The sequence below is a fragment of the Cololabis saira genome, chromosome 5, assembly GCF_033807715.1.
Source record: "Cololabis saira isolate AMF1-May2022 chromosome 5, fColSai1.1, whole genome shotgun sequence".
Lineage (NCBI taxonomy): Eukaryota > Metazoa > Chordata > Actinopteri > Beloniformes > Belonidae > Cololabis > Cololabis saira.
In genome coordinates, this window is record NC_084591.1 from 42,881,447 (window position 1) to 42,904,286 (window position 22,840).

The 22,840-nt window shown below is 40.1% G+C and overlaps 1 protein-coding gene across 1 annotated transcript; it reads right to left on the reverse strand.

The window, feature by feature from the left end:
• Positions 1–2,345: 2,345 nt before the first annotated feature.
• LOC133444786 (uncharacterized) lies at positions 2,346–22,361 on the reverse strand. Its single transcript, XM_061722688.1, has 4 exons — positions 21,776–22,361; positions 18,670–18,741; positions 16,346–16,530; positions 2,346–4,538 (listed from the first exon to the last, which is right to left on the reverse strand). The coding sequence occupies exons 1-4, from the start codon at positions 21,876–21,878 to the stop codon at positions 3,663–3,665; spliced, it is 1,236 nt and encodes a 411-aa protein (XP_061578672.1). The 5' UTR covers positions 21,879–22,361; the 3' UTR covers positions 2,346–3,662.
• Between the last annotated feature and the right edge of the window lie 479 nt (positions 22,362–22,840).

Sequence of the window (22,840 nt, forward strand, 5' to 3'; positions counted from 1 at the left end):
ATTTATTATTCAAGACGATGTTAAAAAAAGGAAAATCGGAAAATGGATTTTCCTTTTTTGCAGCTGGCTGCATTACAGACAGAGCTCGTCTAGTCATCTTTGTTTGGTCAAGAAAATTATAAATGTTGTCACTTTACTAAACTCAAGGAGGATTTACAGTATCTTTCAATTGCACTTCATTCCCAATAGGGAAATTTGTTAATTGCTACTTTTCTTTAAAAATACAGATAAAATATTTGAAACAATTTATTCCATTGTCTTTTGTAGTTTTACCAAAAAAATCGAAATCGAAAATCGGGTTTTCAGAGAAAAAAATAGTGATTTTATTTTTGTCCAAAATCGCCCAGCCCTACAAAGACTAGTCTTTCTTGATCTACATAATCTCATGCAAAAAGTTGACTTATTTTTTTTAAGTAGATCAAACACAATATTTGTATCAGTGTATTGTTGGAGTGAACGCCATGACAACCACTTTGCACAGCTTCTTTAATATTTTAACAGTGCAAATTCAATTGACTTAAGAAACATGACATGAGATTATATTAATTGAGAACATTCTGGGCCATTGAGAAATCACCTGAGAACAAGTTAGAAAACCTCTTCAGTTCTATATGATAACGTGGAGACTTTACAACAAGTAAGGAAGCTAAATCTGCTGAAACTTTGCAAACCACACCACTGTATATGAGCATTTAAACATGTTTATCAGTCTCATTACCATCATTAGTAAAAACAGTTACTGTACTTGACTAAACAGCAAATATACCACAGCACAGACCACTTCACACAAATGTCATGTGCATATCTTTGCTCGAAATAAAACACCCAAGCATATTCCAAGTTTTACAACATATCAAGAGGTTAAAGTCATACAAGTGTGCAAATGTTACCATGTGGTCACAAGACAAATTGGAGTGAAGGCACCACACTTCTCACAGGATTCTCACTGAGTGATCTCAACAGTTTAAGAAAAATATAAATTAAAAAATAAGAATTACATTCACATGAAAAAAACATAATTATCCCTGTTTATTCCCTTGTTGTCCTCCAAACAGCATTTCTTCTAAAATAACAGAGTTAATAACTGCTGGGTTTATCGTCCAAATGTGAGAAATGATCCCGACCTCATTCAGAACCTCGTCACATTCGTCTCCCTGGAATGTTTTGGTTCCATTAGTTTCAACAAATCTCCCTCGTGAAATCTATTTCTCTGCCCGTCCTCTTCCCAGACGACTGGCCGTCAACCAGATAAAGTCCCTCAGTCAGTGGATACATACGTCACAAAACATATTGGGGGTGGGGGGACTAAAAATCGACATTGCTTTCACGTTATCATGCTTGAAACTTAAACATAATTATTGAACAAATCTTTCCAACACGCTTGATTATGAAAAATATCACATCTTGGTCTATTTTTTTGACACCGAACTTTGATCACACACAATTTTCAAAACTAAATAATCTTTCGGACATTTTACTTCAGCAAAAATAGTAGTGTGGGAAATCATTTTGTTTTAAGCTAAACCCTCCGAAATAGTGAACAGAGGAAAAAAAAGAGGAAACACTTTCCATTGTTGAGAACCCTGTATAAAAGTATAAAAATCATCTATGTCTAACTAACATACTAATTAAAGAAAGAGAAATAATAAAACATCAGTGTAGCCTATTTCAGTGGCTCCTAAACAGTAATACTGGAAAATGATGCACATTAAAATAAGAATTTCTGAGCCACTATTAGATCTAGATTACTATTAAACCAAATAAACCTGCTGATAGTGGGGCAGTTGTTCCTCATGGAGGATGTTTGACCTCAGAAACACACCCCAAATAATAATAACAAAACAACAGCATCACAAACCTCACAAACAGAAGTCCATTGTAAAACCAGTTGTTCGTGTACAAAGCCTTTTCTTGCGATAGAAGCAGGTGAATCAATAACAGGAATCCACTCAGTTTCAAATCAAGTCCTTATTTTTGACACAGATAACATCGATAAGATCCAACAAAAAAAACCCCCAGAGATCTTTAAGAACAAAAAGCTGAAAAGAAAAATGAGATCCTGACTCTCTTGGCCTCCAGATTGTGTCAAAAGATGATTGGCATTAGTACTAAATTTTATGAGACCAATAAACATTGAAGAAAACATCTGTAACACTAGCAACCCTGTTCCTCTAACAGTTATGGCAAAAAAAAAAAAAAAAAAAAAAAAAAAAAAAAATATATATATATATATATATATATATATATATATATATATATATATATATATATATAAATTAATATTTGTATGTGTGTTGAACTGTGGACCTATTTTGTTTTAAACCTAAAAAAAATAAAATAGATAAATTACAGAATAGATCTACATTAGGAGACACAATGCAGATACCTTTTAATGTAAGAAAAAAATATATCCTCATTTAAAATCAGAAAATCCATCTCATTTGTCATCCTAAATTGCTGTATTTCATTAAATGCATAAATGTTGCAATGCCAGCGTCACCGTTTTTGCGTGACACTGATAACCAAACCTTGAGTTCACAAACGTGTGTTCACAGCACTGAACTGAACGGTTACTGTACAACACGTGAACCGGTTTATCACCAGTCCCACACAGAAGAGAGCACATTAAACACTGCTGTTCCACACAGATGCATATTGGTTGGTTTATATGGAATTACAAGAAATTAATTGTTGGTAGAGTGCATCTTCATCAACTGTCTCATAGGTTTAAAAAAAAACAAAAAAAAACAGTATGTACTCAAGTACAAGGGCGCTATTTAAGGAAATTGCAGATGATCTAAAAAAGGTTCCAGAAAGTCTTGAATATTCTTCCTCCACTGTGAACATAGGAGTATAGTGTGTTCTATTTAAAATCTAAAGTCAACCACTACCTGGGATATGTTTTGAAAAGTTATAGCCAATTTTTAATTGTCTATGTCAAGGTAATCTGTGTAGCATTTCTTATGGCTGAAAAGCAATTCCATACCTGGAGAAGTGTTTCTGGATAAGACTAATGCCTGAATCAAAAAATCAAACCCGTGCTGCGTTTACTACTGTACATTTAAATTATCAGCACGTATCTAGCATGATGCCTCCTCCTGGCAGAGGGTTTCTCCTAAAAAAGGAGCAAAATAAAAAACAAAATCAGCCCAACATTGTTGAAATTGCACAAAACTCTGCATAATTACTTTTATATGTAAATGTAGCTAGTCTAAAGACAGTTTCCTAAACTGCACAAGTGTGACATCAATACTCTCCTGAGATTACCCATTAAGAAATTCCCCTGATAAGAGAAAGAAATCAACATGAAAGCAGGGCAGAGAACTGATATATCACAATAATATCCACTTCACAGCCAACACTAACACTGCTATGAAAGAAGCTCTAAATGTTGCAGTCTAGTCTAGTACATCAGTGTGGATGGTGAGGGACAAATACAGTCAAATCAAAATTTACAGATCTAGAAAAAGAAACACATCAAATTTGAAATTCTTCCAACCACTGAACTGTGAAATGGGAATTGATCAATGTTCCCCCAACAGTCTAGTCTGCAGGGAGAAGTACAGTACAGTAGTCCTTGCCTATATTTTGGAAAACGTTGAATAGCATTGGGGGAAAAACAAAAACAGCTCAGCTACAACCGAGGATACTGGAAAACTGAATCAAGTCCATGCAACTTTGCGTGAGATGGCCTGTTTGAAACACTCGGGGTCGACCTCCCCGCCGGGCCGCAGCGCTCTCTCCAGGCTCACCAGGACATTCTGGTGGCACTCTCTGATGTTGAGCGGGTACTTTGCTCTCAGTAACTCGTAGGCGGCGATCAGCCTCATGTTCTGCTTCACCATCAGATACTGGATGATACACGTCGGTGCCAGAGAGAACCCGTCCCGACAGTGGACGAGGACGCGCTTCCTTTTCTCCGTGGACGCGTTAATGCACTCGTTGATGTCCTCGAAGCAGCGGTGCCTGAGCGCCGAGCCGTCCCCCAGGGCGTAGGGGACGTCTCCGATGTCCACCTTGAGGCGGGACCAGCTGTGGCGGGCCCCGCGGGAGCAGGTACACGGGATGAGGATGAGGGAGGGAGCCGGTTCTCCCGGGACGCTGCTCATGTCGATGATGCTGTCGATGTTGTTGCGGCACAGCGTGCGGCCGTTGTACGCCGCGTTCAGGTTGCCGACGTAAATGTAATCCGTTACCTTGGAAATGACGGGGTCGGAGTACTGGAAGTGTTCCGGGCCGCTGGGTTTGGGCTCGGCCACCTCGGGCCCCCTGGCCCCGGCCGGTCCGGTGGCGGCTCTCCTGCTGTAGTTACGCAGCTTCTTGGAGCCCGAGCGGGACGGCGGGTTGGAGTCGGACTCGGAGCTGCTGTTCCAGGGCGGGGAGAAGAGCGAGAAGCGGCTGGAGGATTTGCTCTTGTTGAGGATCTCCACGGGGCTGGACAGACCCGAGCTGAAGGAGGAGGCCGGAGCACAAAACAGAGACGCTCGTTCCAAAGAGCCCGTGCTGCTGGCGGCTCCGGCACTGTGAGCCTGCTCCATCTGCAATAACAGACATGCATCCAAATATCAGGATATAATAGTATGGCAGTCTTATCCAGCCCTCAGAGGGAAACACACACACATACAGTATATATACACATAAAATATTTCCCTGTCATTTTCGTCATAGGTAACTTCAACTACAACTTCAACGCTATTCAGACTGCAAAAAAAGCAATCAGGATACTTCACAATGTGGGTTATAAGGATCACACAAACACACAAACTTTTTAAAGTCGCATGTGTTGAAATTCTGGGACATTGTCAAACTAAAAACTCTACAAATCATATTCAAAGCGAGAACTGATTCACTTCCAGGCAATTTACAGAAAATGTTTTGTGACAGGGAGGGGGGTTAATTACTTTAAGAGGAAAATATAATTTCAAAAAACAATGTGTTCATTCTAAAAGGAAAAGCATGTGTATCTCAGTTGTTGGGGTGGATTTTTGGAATGGGTTGGGTGATGGGTTGAAGCAATGTAAAATATAAATCAATTTAAAAAAACTGTACAAAAAGGAAGTTCTGGGAAGTTATTTGGTTGAGGAGGAGCTATGTTAAGGCAATATGGTGTTTGTTAGCTGGTTAGGTGCAAAGGCTCAACCAATGGGAAAATCGGTAGCCTATTAGGTAATTGCAGCTATTTATTATTAATATTTATGTTTAATTTATAATAGAGGTAACAAAGGGGCAGGGTTAAATAAGTTTAACTTCTACCTGCCCTTTTCGGACACTGTTTTTTTCCCCTGTTTGCATTACGTTTTTGTTGTTGTTGCTTTTTTTCTGTATGTTTTGAATTTGTTTTAAAATCTTATTTTTTTTAAGTGTTCGAAATAAACAATTAAATCAATCAAATCAAATCAAAATCAACTATGCGAGACAGAATGAGGGAAAAGAAACCAGGAAATCACATTGTAGGATTTTTACTGAATTAATTGGTAAATTCCTGGGTATTTGGTATTGTATTTGGTCACCTACAAACAAGCACGATTTCTGGCTTTCACAGACCTGTAACTTCTTCTTTAAAAGGCTCCTCTGTCCTCTACTCGTTACCTGAATTAATGGCACCTGCTTTACCTCGTTGAGGAATGGACCAAAATACCAGCAACAGTGTGTGAAAACCTTGTGAAGACTTCCAGAAATCGTTGGACCTCTGTCACTGCCAACAATGACAGAGATTAACTTTTGTTATTGACCAAATACGTATTTTCCACTTTAAAAATCCGACCTTCAAAAAGGCTGGGTACTCTATACTGCTGTTTGGCCCGTACGCACAAACAACAGTAAAGCTGAATTCCAATCTCCACCCTCACAGACTCACACACTTACATGCGACTTGTGTAAGGGTTCAGGGCTGTCCCATTCCTAAAGTCCTTAAGTGCGCGAGGGCTCCCAGCAGACATTTTGAGCCCTTACTGCTCACTTACCATAAGTCTGCATCTCCGCAGACTTTGGGAAAGGGAATTACCCACAGTTCATTGCGTTGTGACATAAAAGGAGGTTACCAGTGGTGTAATGACACATCTCTTCACTTATCTGACTTACTCAATGTCTAAATGGTCAATTTTCTTCCCCTCTATCAGAGCATACGGTCCTAGGAAGGACGCCTTTTTACCTTCTTTCCTTGCTTTTTCCACAAGTGGCCAGAGTTTTTCTCTGGCCAGTCGGTCTTCTGGAGAGAGCGCCTCGGTGAGACGCAGCTTGTTGCTCCGCAGGTACTTGCAGCCCCTGGCACTTTTCCAAACAGCATCACGCATACGGCGCAGCGCGAAGAGGATGATGAGGGACCGGTGGGACCCGTCCTTCCTCCTCGGACCAAGGCGATGCGCAATGTCGACACTCTCTTGTAGATATTCCTGAAGTCCCGGAGCCACTTTCCCGAGGATGTCAATCACCACTGTTCTCACGTCCTCGTTCACCTCCTCTCTTACTCCGTGTAGTTTCAATGCCCATCTGTAACTGTAGCGCTTGTTTTCAGCAACTCCTGCTCTCAAAAGCCGGTTCTCTCTTTTCAGTTGTTCAATGTCTGTTTCTGTCCGCTTCAAAATTTCTTTGTGGTGATTAATATCAACCACAAGCTGCTCAACTGTATGAGAGAGTTTTTCAATGTGTTGAGACGTTGTTTCCGTCGTGGATTCAATCACTGAAATCTTACGGTACGTCTCGTCATGTTTAACAGAGAGCTCCTGGATAGCTGCCAAAATGTCCACACTTGCACTGTCACCGTTGAAGTCTCGTTTCTTCCTCTTGTTAGCACTCCTCGCTTGAGTGTCAGACTGGACCGAGAGTGTGTCCATTGTATCTTCGGGGGTAATTTCTATGTCCTCCTCACTTGTCGCAGCAATTTCAGCGGACTTTTCAGAGTCATTCATTTTAGCATTCGAAGACATCTTTCTTTGACGTTAACGTCCGTTGGCGCGTTAGCTAGCTTGTGTTCAAACTTTTACCTTCACGTAGTTCCCGAAGTTATTTACTTTTTCCACAGGTTTTTAGTCCTGGCACCAAAATATTAATTTATTAAAGTCACTTTTGTATCATAAAAACGTTTAAATTACTGCATGTTCTGTCTGCCTATTCACAAAGCCTCAAGTTGTTTGACGGAGAAACTGCGCACCGAACAACCTACGCCACCTAGTTAGAGAAATAACAGGAATAATCGTTCAGTTGCGGCTACAAGCACCAAAATTGGCACACATACTCCTTAGGGGTTGCTCTTTTGATAAAACCATTGTGCCAAAAAAAAAAAAAAGATGGCAGCCTTTTTTCAAGATGGCCGCCATCGAATATACAGTAATATTGCATTTCGCAACAAAATCCAATTGAGTTGTCCTATTGGAATGACCTTGGTGTCAAATCATAACCTTTTCACTATGTAGAATCTAAATTTGGACCCATGGACTTACTCATTGGCTTCCTTGTACCATACATCAGTCCCAGAATCCTAATATTCTGCCAAAATATAGGTTTTTTGTTATGTTTGGTAAAATGGATGGTAGTGTATAGCTTAGTATTTTTGGAGGTCGTGTGTGTGTGTGGGGGGGGGGGGGGGTTCATTCATTGTTCATACTACGTATGACTCGGTACGTATGACTCAGTATGTACTGTAAGTATCATACTAAAATGAATGATTCATGGCGCTCTGCCAGGAGATGCTATCCCTGCTTCCAAAAGGGCTCCTGTCTGACCACTGTCCTGGAGTAGAGTTCCAATAGACTTCAGTCTCAATATGCAAGCCTCCGAACATTAGGACAAACTTGTCCTCACCATAGATTTCAGACCAGTGCCACTGGACCTGCTTGACTACTGCATATATTGACTGGTCAGCAGCACTCACTGGCACCTGGCCGGGGTTTAGTAATGTCACTATCTCCTTGATCTTGTCCATCACGTGCTTGATTGTAGCAACCAAGTGGGCCTGATCTCGCAGCAGAGGCAAAAATGATGTAATGCTGACCTCAAATTGCTTTCCTCTCTTCTGTGAAGCATCGTGGGCTGACCAAGTTACATCCACCGGCCCATCTGTTACTCTGTCCGTACTCCATTGCCAGATGTGGCCTCAGCAGACTGGTGTATGGGTGTGTCACACAACTCTGGGGAGGAGAGGGTTTCTTCTTGGTGAAGAAGGCCGGCCGGACATTGGTGAAGGTGTCTGGAAGTTCTGGAACTCTCTTCACTATCTCTTCTCTGAACTTGAGCTTTCCACAATCTTAACCTTTGTCTTCTTATGTTGGGTGCTGAAAAACAGAGATGCTGGTTCCATGGAAAGAAGTGGTCGCTGTTGTTGCAGTGGGGTTGTGGTCTATGTTGTCCATGGCTGATGTTGTGAACAGCCCTTTTCGCAGAACTGGTGGACAGACCACCCCGTCTTCCATGTACTTACTGACTGTTGCATCTCCCAGCTGTGCAGATATCTCTAGAACCCTGTTGTATGGAATGCTTATACCATGCTCATTAAGCATGTCCACCAACTTTTGCTTTCTGGTCTTTGCGTAGATGGACATCCCCATGTAAACAGGGAATGGGGTCTCTCTATTTTTGGAGTGTCTGTGAGTTGCACTTCCTTCTTTGTACTGTGTGTAGCAGTTGTACTGAAGCAGCTGAGCAATTGCTTGATCGGTCTTTGATGCACCAAACCTCAGCTGAGATTTGATGTCTGCTCCGTGTTCAAGCATGGCCACAAACTGAAGAAGACTGTGTGGAATGGCCTCCTCAATGCAACTCTCATAGAAGGTTCCATCAAATGTGGACTTGTGGTCCAACATATGTCTTCGCAAAATGTTAGCTGCTTTGTTAAGAATAATAGCTTCACTATAATAGTCAGAGGCTTCTGACAAGAAAAGCCTACCTCTTTCTGGAAAGCCAAAAGAACATCCCTTCCCTGCTTGTGAGCCTCCAACTCAGGTATTTCTGACAGCAGTTTTTCCTTCAGTCTTGTGGAGTTGACAGCAGGTGCATCAACACCCAGCTGTTTCAGGCGCTGGGCATACAGGTGAACTATGTCTGTAAGTCGGAAGACTGAAGGACCCTCACCAGATTTGGTGGTCTCCACTAGATATGTGACTAGCTCTGAGAATGCCTGTGGGTGGTCATCCTCTTTGGTTGCATGTTCCTTTTCCAGTCTCTTGGTGGCTCTGAGGTAGGAACTCTCTCTAGTGTACAAGTCTACCAAGCATGCAGCATGGTATTGGAGCTCCTGTGCAACAACATCTTCACAGCTGAGTCTTGCAATAAGTTTTCCATCATTTAAAGTCCGGGCACATTCATTAACCCTCTTATTGAGATTCATTGTCATAGCTTTTCTGGTCTGTTCAGAGGATGTGAGTTCTTTGTCACATATGAAACACAATGAGTTTTGAATGCTGGTTCTGCTAAGCTTGGTCTGGCATTCCACTGACTGAGCACTCTCTGCCTTAAGTTTTGAGGTTCTCACTCTTTCCAGTTTTGTGTTGTTGAACATAGCATGACAACTTTGATGGTATTGAGCCTTGTTCCTCCTCAAAGTATCTTCAATGCCACCACCTTCATCAAGTCTGTCTGGATCAACTTTAATAGGCATCTCATTCATTGCATGAAAGATGGGAATATTCATTGCAATCATAGAGTACCCATCATGCCGTTCTGATTGTCATGTGTGTGGTGATGAGAGCTCATTACCATTTTTCTCTTGGCAAAGACAACACTTCCTCCAGTCAGTCAATTTAGGCAGTCCTGGATGTATATTTGCCATTTTGATTTTGATTTGATTTTGATTAATCAAGATTTCACAGTGTGATGATGTGTATTTATTGAAACAAGGCCGAGGGGTTATCCTTTTACCACCATTATGCACAATAAGGTATGGGATACAACTAGGTTCGACAATAACTTATACAATCTACACCTAGCCCGATCGTTCATTCAGTATCATGTAAGTCCTGTGCGATCTGTACACCCTCTGGGTAAGTCCATGAATAGTCATGCTTAGCCCCCTTACCCTTGACTCGGCTCTCCCACGCTGGTACACCCTGTCTATTCAGGCGTGGCTGTCTAACTAAACATCAAACTACCGCCCCCCGCCCCCCACCACATACACATACACATACACACACACACACACACACACACACACATACACACACACACACACACACACACACACACACACACACACACACACACACACACACACACACACACACACACACACACACACACACACACACACACACTAAACCTCTAACAATACTAAGGTATACACTGCCATCCATTTTACCAGTGTCAAACATAACAAAAAAAACTCAAATTTTGCAGAAAATTGGGATTCTTGGACTGATATATGGTACAAGGAAGCCAAAGTGTAAGTCCATGAGTCCAAATTTAGATTCTACGTAGTGGAAAGGTTATGATTTGACACCAAGACCATTCAAATAGGAAATGTCTAAGCAATTTTGTTCCGAAATGCAATATTACTGTATATTCGATGGCGGCCATCTTGAAAAAAGGCCGCCATCTTTTTTTTTTTTTTGGCACAATGGTTTTATCAAAAGACCAACCCCTAAGGAGTATGTGTACCAATTTTGGTGCTTGTAGCCGCAACTGAACGATTCACCTGTTTTCTGCCTGTTATTTCTCTAACTAACCGCCATCTTGGCTCCGCCACTAACTCGTGTTCAAACGTCCTTTCTCTGAGGATCACGATCCTCATGACGTGTCTCCGTCGCCCCGGCAACACCCTTGTATATTGTATATGTGGACTTCACAGAAACTCAGACCGCAGATACCTTTAATCTGACTTTTATTTTTTCAGGAAAACTTTCAGGAACATTTAAAAGTGCGAGTTTAAGAAGAATAATCACCGTTCTGTCCTGAAACCATGAGGACACGAGGACATGATGGACCTGTCTCCACAAACACAGACCGGCGCATCAACTAAAATGAACAGGATTTATATTTTTTTTCATTTACATTTATAAAACTGTGTGAATCCAAGTCGGTCAAAAACTTTCAAGTAGAAACACGTGTGTATGTAAATGGTAAATGGTAAATGGCTTACACTTATATAGCGCTTTCCAGCTGTACTCCTACAGCCCCAAAGCGCTTTACACTGCAAACATTCACCCACACACGCACACATTCACACACCGGTTGTCGGCGGAGCTGCCATACAACAACGGCGCTGGCCTGACAACCGGGAGCAACCGGGGGATTCAGTGTCTTGCCCAACTTTGGTGGACACAGGAGGAACTAGGGTTTGAACCACTGACCTTCAGGTTCATGGGCGAACGCTCTACCAACTGAGCCACCTTCCCCCTATGTTTATTCTAATCCTTATATTTTAGATCCGACCTCTCTGAAACATTATTGTGCAGGAAAGCGTTGTAACGTCTACTCGGCGGTGGAGCAGGATCCCCCGTCAGCATCTCTGCGTTTCTGCGTCAGCGTTTCTGCGTCAGCTTCCGGTACAGCTGGATGGTCATGAACTGGACCTCCGGGTCCCCCGGCCTGATGTCGATGGCCCTCACGAACAAGTCCAGGGCCTCTTCCAGCCGGGCCTGGTTGTAGCACTCCTTCCCTTTCCTGACCAGCGCGTCGTAGCTGTCCAGCTCCTCTGCCGGCTCCATCGCCGGCTCCGCTGTGCACGGATCCAGCCGCTCTCCAGAGGCCAGCTCGGGCTCGCTGCTCCAGCCCTCCTCCTCCGACTCCCCCTCTTTCTCCATACTCAAGTACTTGGAGCTCTCCTCCTCCGTGTCTCCTAGTGTCTCTCCTTCGGTTTCTCTAAATGGACCTCTTAAAGTTTTAGTTGAATACCCCTGCTATACAGTTTTAATATTTAATGGGCCCCGGGCCACTCTGTACTGAAAACATTAGGCCTCAAGGTCAGAAAGGTTAAGAACCCCTGGTGTAAAGTAGCGAAGTACAAGTACTTCGTTATTGTACTTAAGTTAGATTTTTGAGAATTTGTACTTTTATTGATACTTTCATTTTTATGTACTTTTACTTCGTTACATTTTCAAGGAAAAAAATCGTACTCTTAATCCGCTATATTTAAAATTGGACACGTCGTTACTCGCTACATATTAAAGAACAGCACAGCGGGGGCTGATTTATGGTTCCGCACCGGCGCAGGCTACGGCGTAGGGTACGCGGAGACGCACACCCTACGCCGTAGCCTACGGCGTAAGGTGTGCGTCGATTTAACGCGGAGCCATAAGGCGGACGGGAAGGAAGGGGGGCGCATGAATATACCGAGAAGGAGCCGCAGCTCCCGGGAGAGTTGCGCCGCAGAGGCGGCCGGAAGGCCGGAGGAACCGCCGTCGCGTCGAGTACCGATGAGGACTGAAGCCTGAATTATGGTTCCGCGTTAAATCGACGCAGAGCCTCGCCGTAGGGTACCTGGCCTGCGTCGGTGTAACGCAGAACCATAAATCAGCCTTGAGCGGCAGCCGACGCGTGTCCATGCGCACCATTCTTTGATTCCACCCCTTCTAAGGTGGTTTTGGCATTTAAAAGTTCAAAAGTCTCATCCTTTATCAGCTGGGGTTGCTTAATGTTGTCACTGCATACTACAGGCTGGGGGTGGACCTGTCAGCGGGGCCAATGGGGTACAGCAGCAGTGATGAGCAAAGGGAGAAATTAAAATGGGGTAATGGAAACAAACGCTAAGGGGTCAGAATAATATCACCATTATTTAGAGTTGTAAGCAAATTCTTGGATTCTTCATTTCTTTGCAATCCTTTTGAAAATAATTTTGTACTTTGTACTTTGTACTTTTGTACTTAAGTACATTTTACACCATGTACTTTTGGTACTTTATTATATTTACGTTGAGGTACTTTTATACTTTTACTTAAGTAATGTTCTTAATGGGTACTTTTTACTTTTACTTAAGTAATTTTCAAGCAGAAAATTTGTACCTTTACTTAAGTGCAATATTTTTGTACTTTTTCCACCTCTGGAGGTTACCAGGGAGAATGTAAACAAAACAGGGGGCGGAGGAAAAGGAACCATGTGCGACTGCGAGAATAAGAAGTTCACCTGTAAGTATAAATACATAGCCCACTGGTGATTTAAATTCAGAAAATCAAAAAATCAAAAAAATTTCCTTTTCAAACAGGGAGCGACCAACAAACGGAGGGAAGAAAACCAAAAAAAGGACAAATGAAGTTTTGGACTTTCTTCAAGACTAAAGACAAGAAAAGAGGCTGAGGGAGCTGGATGAAAAGGAGGAGAGGGAAAGGAAGAGGGATGACCAGTTATCTAAGTTAATTGACATTTGTGGGAAGATGGTGGACAAAATGTAGTTTTCTTCATCATTTTGTTATTCATAATTTGAGGTTCAATTTCTTTTGTTTTCATTTTATATTAGACAAATCCTCAGTTGACCTGGTGTTGAACAAACAAGACTTGCTTTTCTTTGATCTGTGCAGTGTTTGAATTAAGATTCCCTATGTTAACAGAAATGCATACATGTAAATACTAGCAAGATAGTTTTAGATCCAACACAAACAAGTCTGCTCACACTATACGTTCATAATCCTCACGTCGGACTTCTGTTACTGGAACTGAAACGTCAAAAAGAAGTGGAAGAGGAGGAACCCTGAAGTGGGAGACACCAAAGATGCTCAGCAAAAACAAACGCGCTGCCTTAAGCCTGAATTAAGGTTCAGCGTTAAATCGACGGTGTAGCCTACGGCGTAGGTTCTGCTCTGGTGTAACGCGGAACTATAAATCAGCCTTTAGCAATTTGTGCCATTCTGTGTGGCGATAAATGAAAAAAGGTTAGACAAAGTCATGATTGGACAAGGAATTGGCTGGGCAGACGTGAGAAATGCGGCCTTTTTTTTCTGCTATTAAAACGTGATTTGTAATGTGAATTTGCAACACTTTAAACTACGAATAATAGTTTTTGACGTGACATCAGAGATTGTGCATGCTCTCTGTTAAAGGATGATCCAATCGGGTCATAGCTGCTTCAACTGTGATTCCTTCACGAGGAGCGACCAGGATTTCAAACACGTTTGATTTTCTTGCGAGCACACGATTCCTGATCGGGAGCTCGTCGTGAGGTGTTAATCTCTCGTCGTTACTCCACGTATACTACACGAGGCACGAGCAACGATTGGGTCGAAATCTGGCCCGATCCAAAAAAATAGTCGCACGAGTGGAAAATCGTTTCAAAACGAGCCGACAATCGCACAGTGTCTGCCCAACTTTAAGGAGCTGAGTTCCACAGCTCAAACTATGGGTTGAGGTGAGCCTGACTATTTCTCACCAGAACCTCTCAACCTCCCGCACAAACTGTGGCTCCTTTTCCCCCAGCGAGAGGACATTCCATGTCCCTGTTACTAGAGTGTTACATGGGATTGGGTTGTCGAGGCAGCCCGCCACGACTGCCACCCAGACCACATTACAGCGGCTCCTCACGGCCCTCTCTGCGGGTGCCGAGCCTACAACAACTTTTATTGAAAAATATTCCATCATGCACGATGTCTTCCTGTTCTCATCCAAACTGAAGCTCCGTGTTCGGCTGATTGCACGACTGGAAATAACCTTTGTTGCACATTGCTCTTATAATGGCTCCTCCCACGCATGTAGGCAGTTGCAGAATTATTAAATGCAGACTTTCATAACAGCTGATACCATGGACAACAAAGTCAGCAGCATATCTATGTAAATGCTAGAATTAACAAAATAAATGTTATTTAGTTAGGAGTTTGAAGCTACCTCAGTATGTTTTTCCTTAAATGACTTCCTACAAATTAACACTTAAAGTCATCGTATACCCTTTGTGAAATATGGCCGTTCAGACAGCCTATATTAATATATTCAATTACCATTATTTCCATTACAAATAAAGCAGCAGAACACCTTTTTTTTGCCTCTGGATTACATGTATGCAATTTTAAGCTGTTGAGCTGTCAAGTCAACAAAATGTTTTTTTTGAAAAAAGTTGAGCCACATGGAGAGTGGTTGATGAACTGGCATTACTTTTGCAATCATTTTGTTTACAATAATTTGAAATAATTGGTCCTATAAATCCTGAGTGGTGTCATGAAGGGAATCTTTGGTCGTCTTGGTGAAACGTTGTCCTGCCAGAGGAAGGTCTTAAAGATCTTTTGATTATAAGGGACTAACAAGAGCAACTGGAGAACAAGACAATTAGGTGATACTGTGGGGATAAAAATAGACCCACTTTAGATCTTTATGCACTCTAACTTAATTTCTTTAAGCTCTGTCAGAGTATCTTTTTAACAATAAATACATTTCCAACATATGTCTATGTAGCACTTGAGCGCTTAACTGTAAAACATAGTCAAAGTGACTTTTAAAAAAGAAGAAGGAAAAAAAGGCCACAGACTGGAGCACCATATGCACTCTGGCCACATCTGTGCAGCAAAATGAACGATGGCAAATGACTGGGGATCAAAAAGCCCTGGATAAATATATGTGAGAAAATACATTTTCCATTTACTAGTAATACTATTAAAGAAGCTAATTTTAAATGTATTCACAAACTGTATTTAACTCCAATTAAAATGCACAAAATTTCAAAGGATATCTCTTCAAAATATCCAAAATGTAAAAGAACCGATGGAACATTTGTACATATGTTTTGGGAATGTGATCTTTTAATACGTTTCTGGAAATCAATTCATTCCTTCACACAATCAGTTTTAGAAATTCATTGTGAGTTAAGCTCCAATTTGTATTTATTAAATGATACACTGGATCTTCAGTTAGACCGGAAAAAAAGCAGGATATTAATTATGATCACATACTTCGCTAAGAAATGTATACTTTTACTTTGGAAAGATGATTCCCCTCCAACTTTCAGTTTTTTTACCATTGGAAAAATGAACTTTGGAAAAATACAATCCATTATTTTCAAAACTGGAGAACTTTTCCAAGGGGGACCAATGAGTATCTCTATTTTTGAACTTGTGCCTTATATGTATGTATGTTTGTATTTATGTATAGATATATATAGTTTGATATCGCTGCTGCTGCCATTTTTTAACTTCTTTTTTTTTTATTATTATTTATTGAATTTTGTTTCCCTTAATGTATGATTTTTTTTTTTTTTTTCCTCTGGGCAATTATTGGGAGGGTAGGAATGTGGGTAAAATAGAAATTGTGAATGTGAAAATGTGAATTGTGAAAATTATTGTGAAATAAAAAAATATTATAAAAAATAAAATAAAAAAAAGCCCTGGATTTCTTGATCTACATGAGTTCAGTTTTGTTTAGTAGTTATCAGGTTTGTTCGGGATTCCCATCAACTCCAAGTAAGAACAAAAACAAGAGTGTGTTTTGTGTGCTTTGGATGTACCTGAGCTTTGAGGTTATTTTTCCACTCCTGCGTCTCCAGGGCCTTGAAGCGGCCGCTGCTGTCAGAGGAGACGGACACGCAGAGGGGGCGGTGAGCTCTGGGAGGGAGCTGGGGGGTGAGGGCCACGGGGACCGGCCTTGCACTGCCATGATCACTCTTACTCATCATTAGATTTGGACAAGAACCTGAAACACCAAAGGACAGAAAAACATACTACAGTACGAAGCAAGACAACGAGGTTAGTGGAGTTCCCTGACTCCAAAGTCAGGATTTCCAGTGACATGAAGATGGCTCTCTTTTAAATTGGCTTGATCACCAAGGTGACTTGCACAGAATGAACCTTCACTGGAGTAAATCTATTCCACTTTTAATTAAATTGTATCTAAAATCCTTCAATGATTCTTTTTGTGATCGTATCCCTGATCCAATAATGCCAAAACAGCATATATATATATATATATATATATCATGAATGTTCATGTCTTCAACTGGAACCATCTTTAAAATGACTGATGTTGTAACATCACTGATTAGAACGGAACTTTGAGTTAAGGATGCATTATGTAAATTGTCATCTGTGGGGAAAATATCAAATATCCAAACCTGGGGGACTGCATAAACGTTGCCATTACAGTTAAACTGTCAGCCATGCATTGCGTTACTATGGAAACTATAAGGACAGAAAAGGATGCGTTTTTACACATTGCCTTGATTAATCAACAAGTGCATTGTAAACTGCTTGTATTAGAAAGTAAATAAGTATATCAGAGAACATTCAATCTGGGAATCAAGTTGAACGTTGAAGAACTTTCTTGCAGCTACAATGCAAATAACTGAACTGTTATTTAAAAAAAATATTGTTTTACACATTGTTTCAAGCAATTCACTGCACTGATTTTTTCCTCCTTTTTTAAAGCCTTCTTTTGTTTGAATTTCAGCAGCATTATTTTCATTTGATAAATTTCACATTCTTCCCATTAACAATGACACAACCTGCTCCTCTTATAATTGAACTGACAAGAGATCAGTGATGGACAGTTTCACATGACGTGTAAATGCTCATTTAATGTGAACACATACAAAGCCAGATCAACAAAGTTTATGATCACCATCATGGTCCTGATCATGACAGACTGCAGTTTTATAATGTTTGCTCTGTGAATTTTAATACGCCTACTCCTTTGGGGGAAAAAAAAATCCTGACTCTGTAAAGGAAAGGTAAAAATACAAGTAAATCATTTCAGAAATTGAAATTTGTCACTGATAATGACAATTTGCAATTGTGATTGTGGACATGCCTTAAAATCCATGTGCATATTTAGAAAGAGCAAAAAAATTATTTTGCAACAGCAGATTTGTGATAAAGGTAAGGCTGCCGTATTGCAATGTTGAAGAACAAAAACATAATCTTCAGTCTTTGACAAATTATTGCAATTGCAACTACAGCTGTTGAGAAAAGAGTCGGATGATGACGACAGCAGATGATCATTAAAATGATTATTCAGAGGCAAAGCCCTTATGTCATGTATAATGATTAAGTAGTGTTGCAGCAGGACTACATCTTATTAATGAGGCCAAAACAGCTGGAAACTAGATTTTGATGACTTTAGATCAACCAACTACGTCACATCCAGCTCTGCCAGAGACGTGGAAATTCACAAAAAGTGTTTCCATTATACTTTTGTGATAAACCTGATTATCAAATCGCCTGAAAAACCATCTCCTGGAAGCATTAAAAGGGTTTGTTTTTTTGATAGCTGTAAGTTTTTTCAAATTAGTGCCATTTCCGTTACAGGATTTCTTTGTGCACAAATCTAGGGTTTAACGGAAACGCAACTAATCATTTAAAAACAATTTTGTTGATTTGATGAAGTATTTGCAAGGGTCACGTTATAAGATGCATATTTTTTGATAGCTGTTGTTTTGTTGGTTTTTTTGATAGTTGTTGTTTTTTTATGCTGTTTTTGATAGTTGCAAGGGTCACGTCATAAGATGGTTTTTTTTATAGTTGTATGTTTTTTCAAATTAGTGCCATTTCCATTACAGGATTTCTTTTTTGATATTTGGTTTTGCACAAATCTAGGATTTAGTGAAAACGCAACTAATAATTTAAAAACAAGATTGTTGAGTTGATGAAGTATTTGCAAGGGTCACGTTATAAAATGCTGTTTTTTTTAGTTGTTTTTTTATGCTGTTTTTGACAGTTACAAGGGTCAGGTCATAAGATGCTTCAATGAATTGCATTCTCACTTTTGTTATGGGGAGGGGAGGGCTGATTTAGCAGACATTTTACAGAAGAAAAATACCATTTGACTTCCACTTACCAGCACATTCTGGATGTGTGATAACGAGAGTGTTGTGTGTCCTCAGGAGGTTGTGGAAAGCTCTCACTATACCTGTGGACGACATGTCACACTGTAATGATACATTGGAGGGATAATTGTAGGTTGTAGTCCACTTTCACTGGTCAGTACCACTCAAGGTGACAAAACTTACTTATGATTTTTTTTTTATTTCCATGTCTGTAGATGATATTGTGGTATGATAACCTTCCTGAGTGGCAGCTGGATCAGAGTTATCAGCTCATGAAGTTACCCAGCCCCTTCAGAACATTACACTTTAGATACTGCTGCATATCCTGGTTTAGACTCATGTACAGGATATCTGTCAATGTTTCACAATATTGTCCTTGGTATCATTTTAAAGGGGACCTTTTAAGCATTCATTCAAGCTAAGATGTGAATCTTTCTGACCAACATAGAGGTCACTGCAGCCCTTTAAACTATAAACAACACACATTTTTACACATTTTTCGCCTAAATGATATACTATCTTTTAGCCCTGTGTCATCTTGGTACAACAGAGACACAAAATACAAAAACTGGAATACTCACAGGAACATAGGGACTCAGGAAATGTATAATATACCCCATAATATATCATTGTTACATGTCATTGTGTGCCTTAAACTAGAAGAGCATCATTAGGCTCCTATGAAACTATAACAGTAATGTCACAAACTGGTCTTTATCTGCAAATACAGAACATAAAGGACACCACAATGAGATAAGGAACCAGCTTATAAGGTTTATGCTAAGAAGGAAATGTAACATGTGTTCTGACCATGTGAAGATCTGTCTCTTTAGGGCAAACTGTACCCCGCTCTATATAATATATAATACTGCTCCTTTATGGAGTAAATTTAGGAAGGCAAGCATTCATAAGTTGCAAGTTGCTTACAATGATTGCATGAGGATACTATTGAACCAGCCGAGATGGTGTAGTGCAAGTGAGCTGTTCTGTAAAGTAGGAGTCAACTCATTTCAGGCCTTGCTTAGACATCTGATGTATAGTTTTATCTGCAGACTGAATGTTTCTCAGAATGACATCATTGCTCAGCTGGTTAGCCCTCGTGTTTGTGACGTGAGATATTGCTCAGCTCTGTGGAAACATTGGTAGAACTGTCTTGTGCACTGTTTTCTATATGTTCTCTCTCTCTTTTAATCTTGTGTTCTTATGTATTGAGTGTTGTATGTTTTTATTATGGACCTCGAGTCTGACTAATACAGGACTGTCTCAGAAAATTAGAATATTGTGATAAAGTTCTTTATTTTCTGTAATGCAATTAAAAAAACAAAAATGTCATACATTCTGGATTCATTACAAATCAACTGAAATATTGCAAGCCTTTTATTATTTTAATATTGCTGATTATGACTTACAGTTTAAGATTAAGATTCCCAGAATATTCTAATTTTTTGAGATAGAATATTTGAGTTTTCTTAAGCTGTAAGCCATGATCAGCAATATTAAAATAATAAAAGGCTTGCAATATTTCAGTTGATTTGTAATGAATCCAGAATGTATGACATTTTTGTTTTTGTAATTGCATTACAGAAAATCACAATATTCTAATTTTCTGAGACAGTCCTGTAAACGATGATGATATAAACAACATTATAAACGTAACAATATTGTAAACAAAATTAACATCGTTATTAATGGGAATATGTCAAGATCTGATTATAGTTGGGCTATCAAGTTCTGTTTGTACTTAAGATAGTGTTAAGAAGGTTAATCAAGTACAGAATCATCACATAATGTCACTCATGATACAGCTGCCACTCAGGAAGGGTTATCATTAGGAATGGGTGATATTTTACCGTTCATGATAAACCGTCCAAAAAATTCCCCACGGTAAGAATTTGTATCTCGTGGTAAAAACGATAAATTCCCGTTGACGTTTTTGTGTAAAGCTGATTTATGGTTCTGTGTTAAATAGATGCACAACGTACGTGAAGGAAGGAAGGAAGATAGAAATGAGCCTGAAAGAAAGAAAGAAAGAAAGAAAGAAAGAAAGAAAGATAGAAAGAAATTAGCCTGAAAGAAAGAAAGAAAGAAAGAAAGAAAGAAAGAAAGAAAGAAAGAAAGAAAGAAAGAAAGAAAGAAAGAAAGAAAGAAAGAAAGAAAGAAAGAAAGAAAGAAATGAGCCTGAAAGAAAGAAAGAAAGATAGAAAGAAATTAGCCTGAAAGAAAGAAAGAAAGAAAGAACGAAAGAAAGAAATGAGCCTGAAAGAAAGAAAGAAAGATAGAAAGAAAAGAGCCTGAAAGAAAGAAAGAAAGATAGAAATGAGCCTGAAAGAAAGAAAGAAAGAAAGAAAGAAAGAAAGGAGCCTGAAAGAAAGAAAGAAAGAAATGAGCCTGAAAGAAAGAAAGAAAGATAGAAATGAGCCTGAAAGAAAGAAAGATAGAAAGAAATGAGCCTGAAAGAAAGAAAGAAAGAAAGATAGAAAGAAATGAGCCTGAAAGAAAGAAAGAAAGAAATGAGCCTGAAAGAAAGAAAGAAAGAAAGAAATGAGCCTGAAAGAAAGAAAGAAATGAGCCTGAAAGAAAGAAAGAAAGAAATGAGCCTGAAAGAAAGAAAGAAAGAAAGAAAGAAAGAAAGAAAGAAAGAAAGAAAGAAAGAAAGAAAGAAAGAAAGAAACATACATTCTGGTTGATGAGGTTTTTGTGTAACAAACATGGCGGATCTGAGAGCGAGATAGATTTATAGTTACAAAGGTGGAGTTGAATTGGTATTTTTTTTATCGTCATTTTTATCGTTATGGGGATAAATGCCAGAAATGATCGTGATAAAATATTTAGTCCATACCGCCCATCCCTAGTTATCATACCAAAATATCATCTACAGACGTGGATATTTTCAAAAATCATAAGAAGTTTAGTCACCTTGAGTGGTGCTGATATCTGGTCTGGCCCATGGACTAGTAGGGATCATTGTAAAGCCTGATTTATGGTTCCGCGTTAAATCGACGCCGTAGCCTACGCCGTAGGTCACGCAGCGACGCGCACCGTGTTGCGTCGGTGTAACGCGGGACCATAAATCAGCCTTAAGTTGTACCCATGTGTGAGTCAGAGATCTTCATTTACCCCTCGTCTTCACGATCCTCCCATCATCCTGTCCGTGCAGCAGCTTGTGATCCAGAAGTTTATAAGCAGTCAGGTCTTTGGTCCACTGGCTTTCCGTCCCCATGTTCCTGCTGACATGTGATCCATGCTCAGAACCAGGCGGCCCGGCATCCTCTCCTCCAAACCTCCAAACCTTCACCAAACCTGCAGCTCATTCAGCAGCACATTAGCCACACTAGCTGCAATACTAGCCAGCAAGACCTTCATCATGATGCTGATCTGCTGCAGGACCTAGTTCTGGACTCCAGCTAGTGAATTAACTCAACCGTAGCATGCACGACCATTATCAATACGGATTTTGACCAATGTCAGCCTTAAAAAGGGCTGAGTAGCTGTAATGTGAGGGAGCTAATCGCGCTGGTTTAGCAGCACAGCCATGATGAGAGAGCCGGGTTTTAGCGCCGAGCCTCGGTTACACCACCATGCTGCTCCTCCGCTGGCTCACAGCGCCAGCCCCGGGTCATGTGAAGGTCCAGCGGGGGAATAATAACCCGGTATCCAGATGTGGAGCAGCAGCAGCAGCTGCAGGAACAGCTGCAGCACCGGGAGACTGGGGCAGCGAGCCCTCAACGTGGTCTCGCAGGAGACGTGACGCTCAATAACCCCGAAAGTTATATACAGGACTGTCTCAGAAAATTAGAATATTGTGATAAAGTTCTTTATTTTCTGTAATGCAATTAAAAAAAACAAAAATGTCATACATTCTGGATTCATTACACATCAACTGAAATATTGCAAGCCTTTTATTATTTTAATATTGCTGATTATGGTTTACAGTTTAAGATTAAGATTCCCAGAATATTCAAATTTTTGGAGATAGGATATTTGAGTTTTCTTAAACTGTAAGCCATGATCAGCAATATTAAAATAATAAAAGGCTTGCGATATTTCAATTGATTTGTAATGAATCCAGAATGTATGACATTTTTGTTTTTGTAATTGCATTACAGAAAATCACAATATTCAAATTTTCTGAGACAGTCGTATGTAACAATATCTTTATGAATCTGCTCAGCCTTTAATTAT

Bases quoted from the DNA above. Each gene is read 5' to 3' on its own strand.
- LOC133444786 (XM_061722688.1), bottom strand. From the start codon at position 21,878: ATGGGGACGGAAAGCCAGTGGACCAAAGACCTGACTGCTTATAAACTT. The intron at 18,742-21,775 runs GTAAATGAAGAT...TGTCGTCCACAG, and splicing joins GAGGATCGTGAAGACGAGGG to GTATAGTGAGAGCTTTCCAC. The intron at 16,531-18,669 runs GTAAGTGGAAGT...TTGGTGTTTCAG, and splicing joins CACACATCCAGAATGTGCTG to GTTCTTGTCCAAATCTAATG.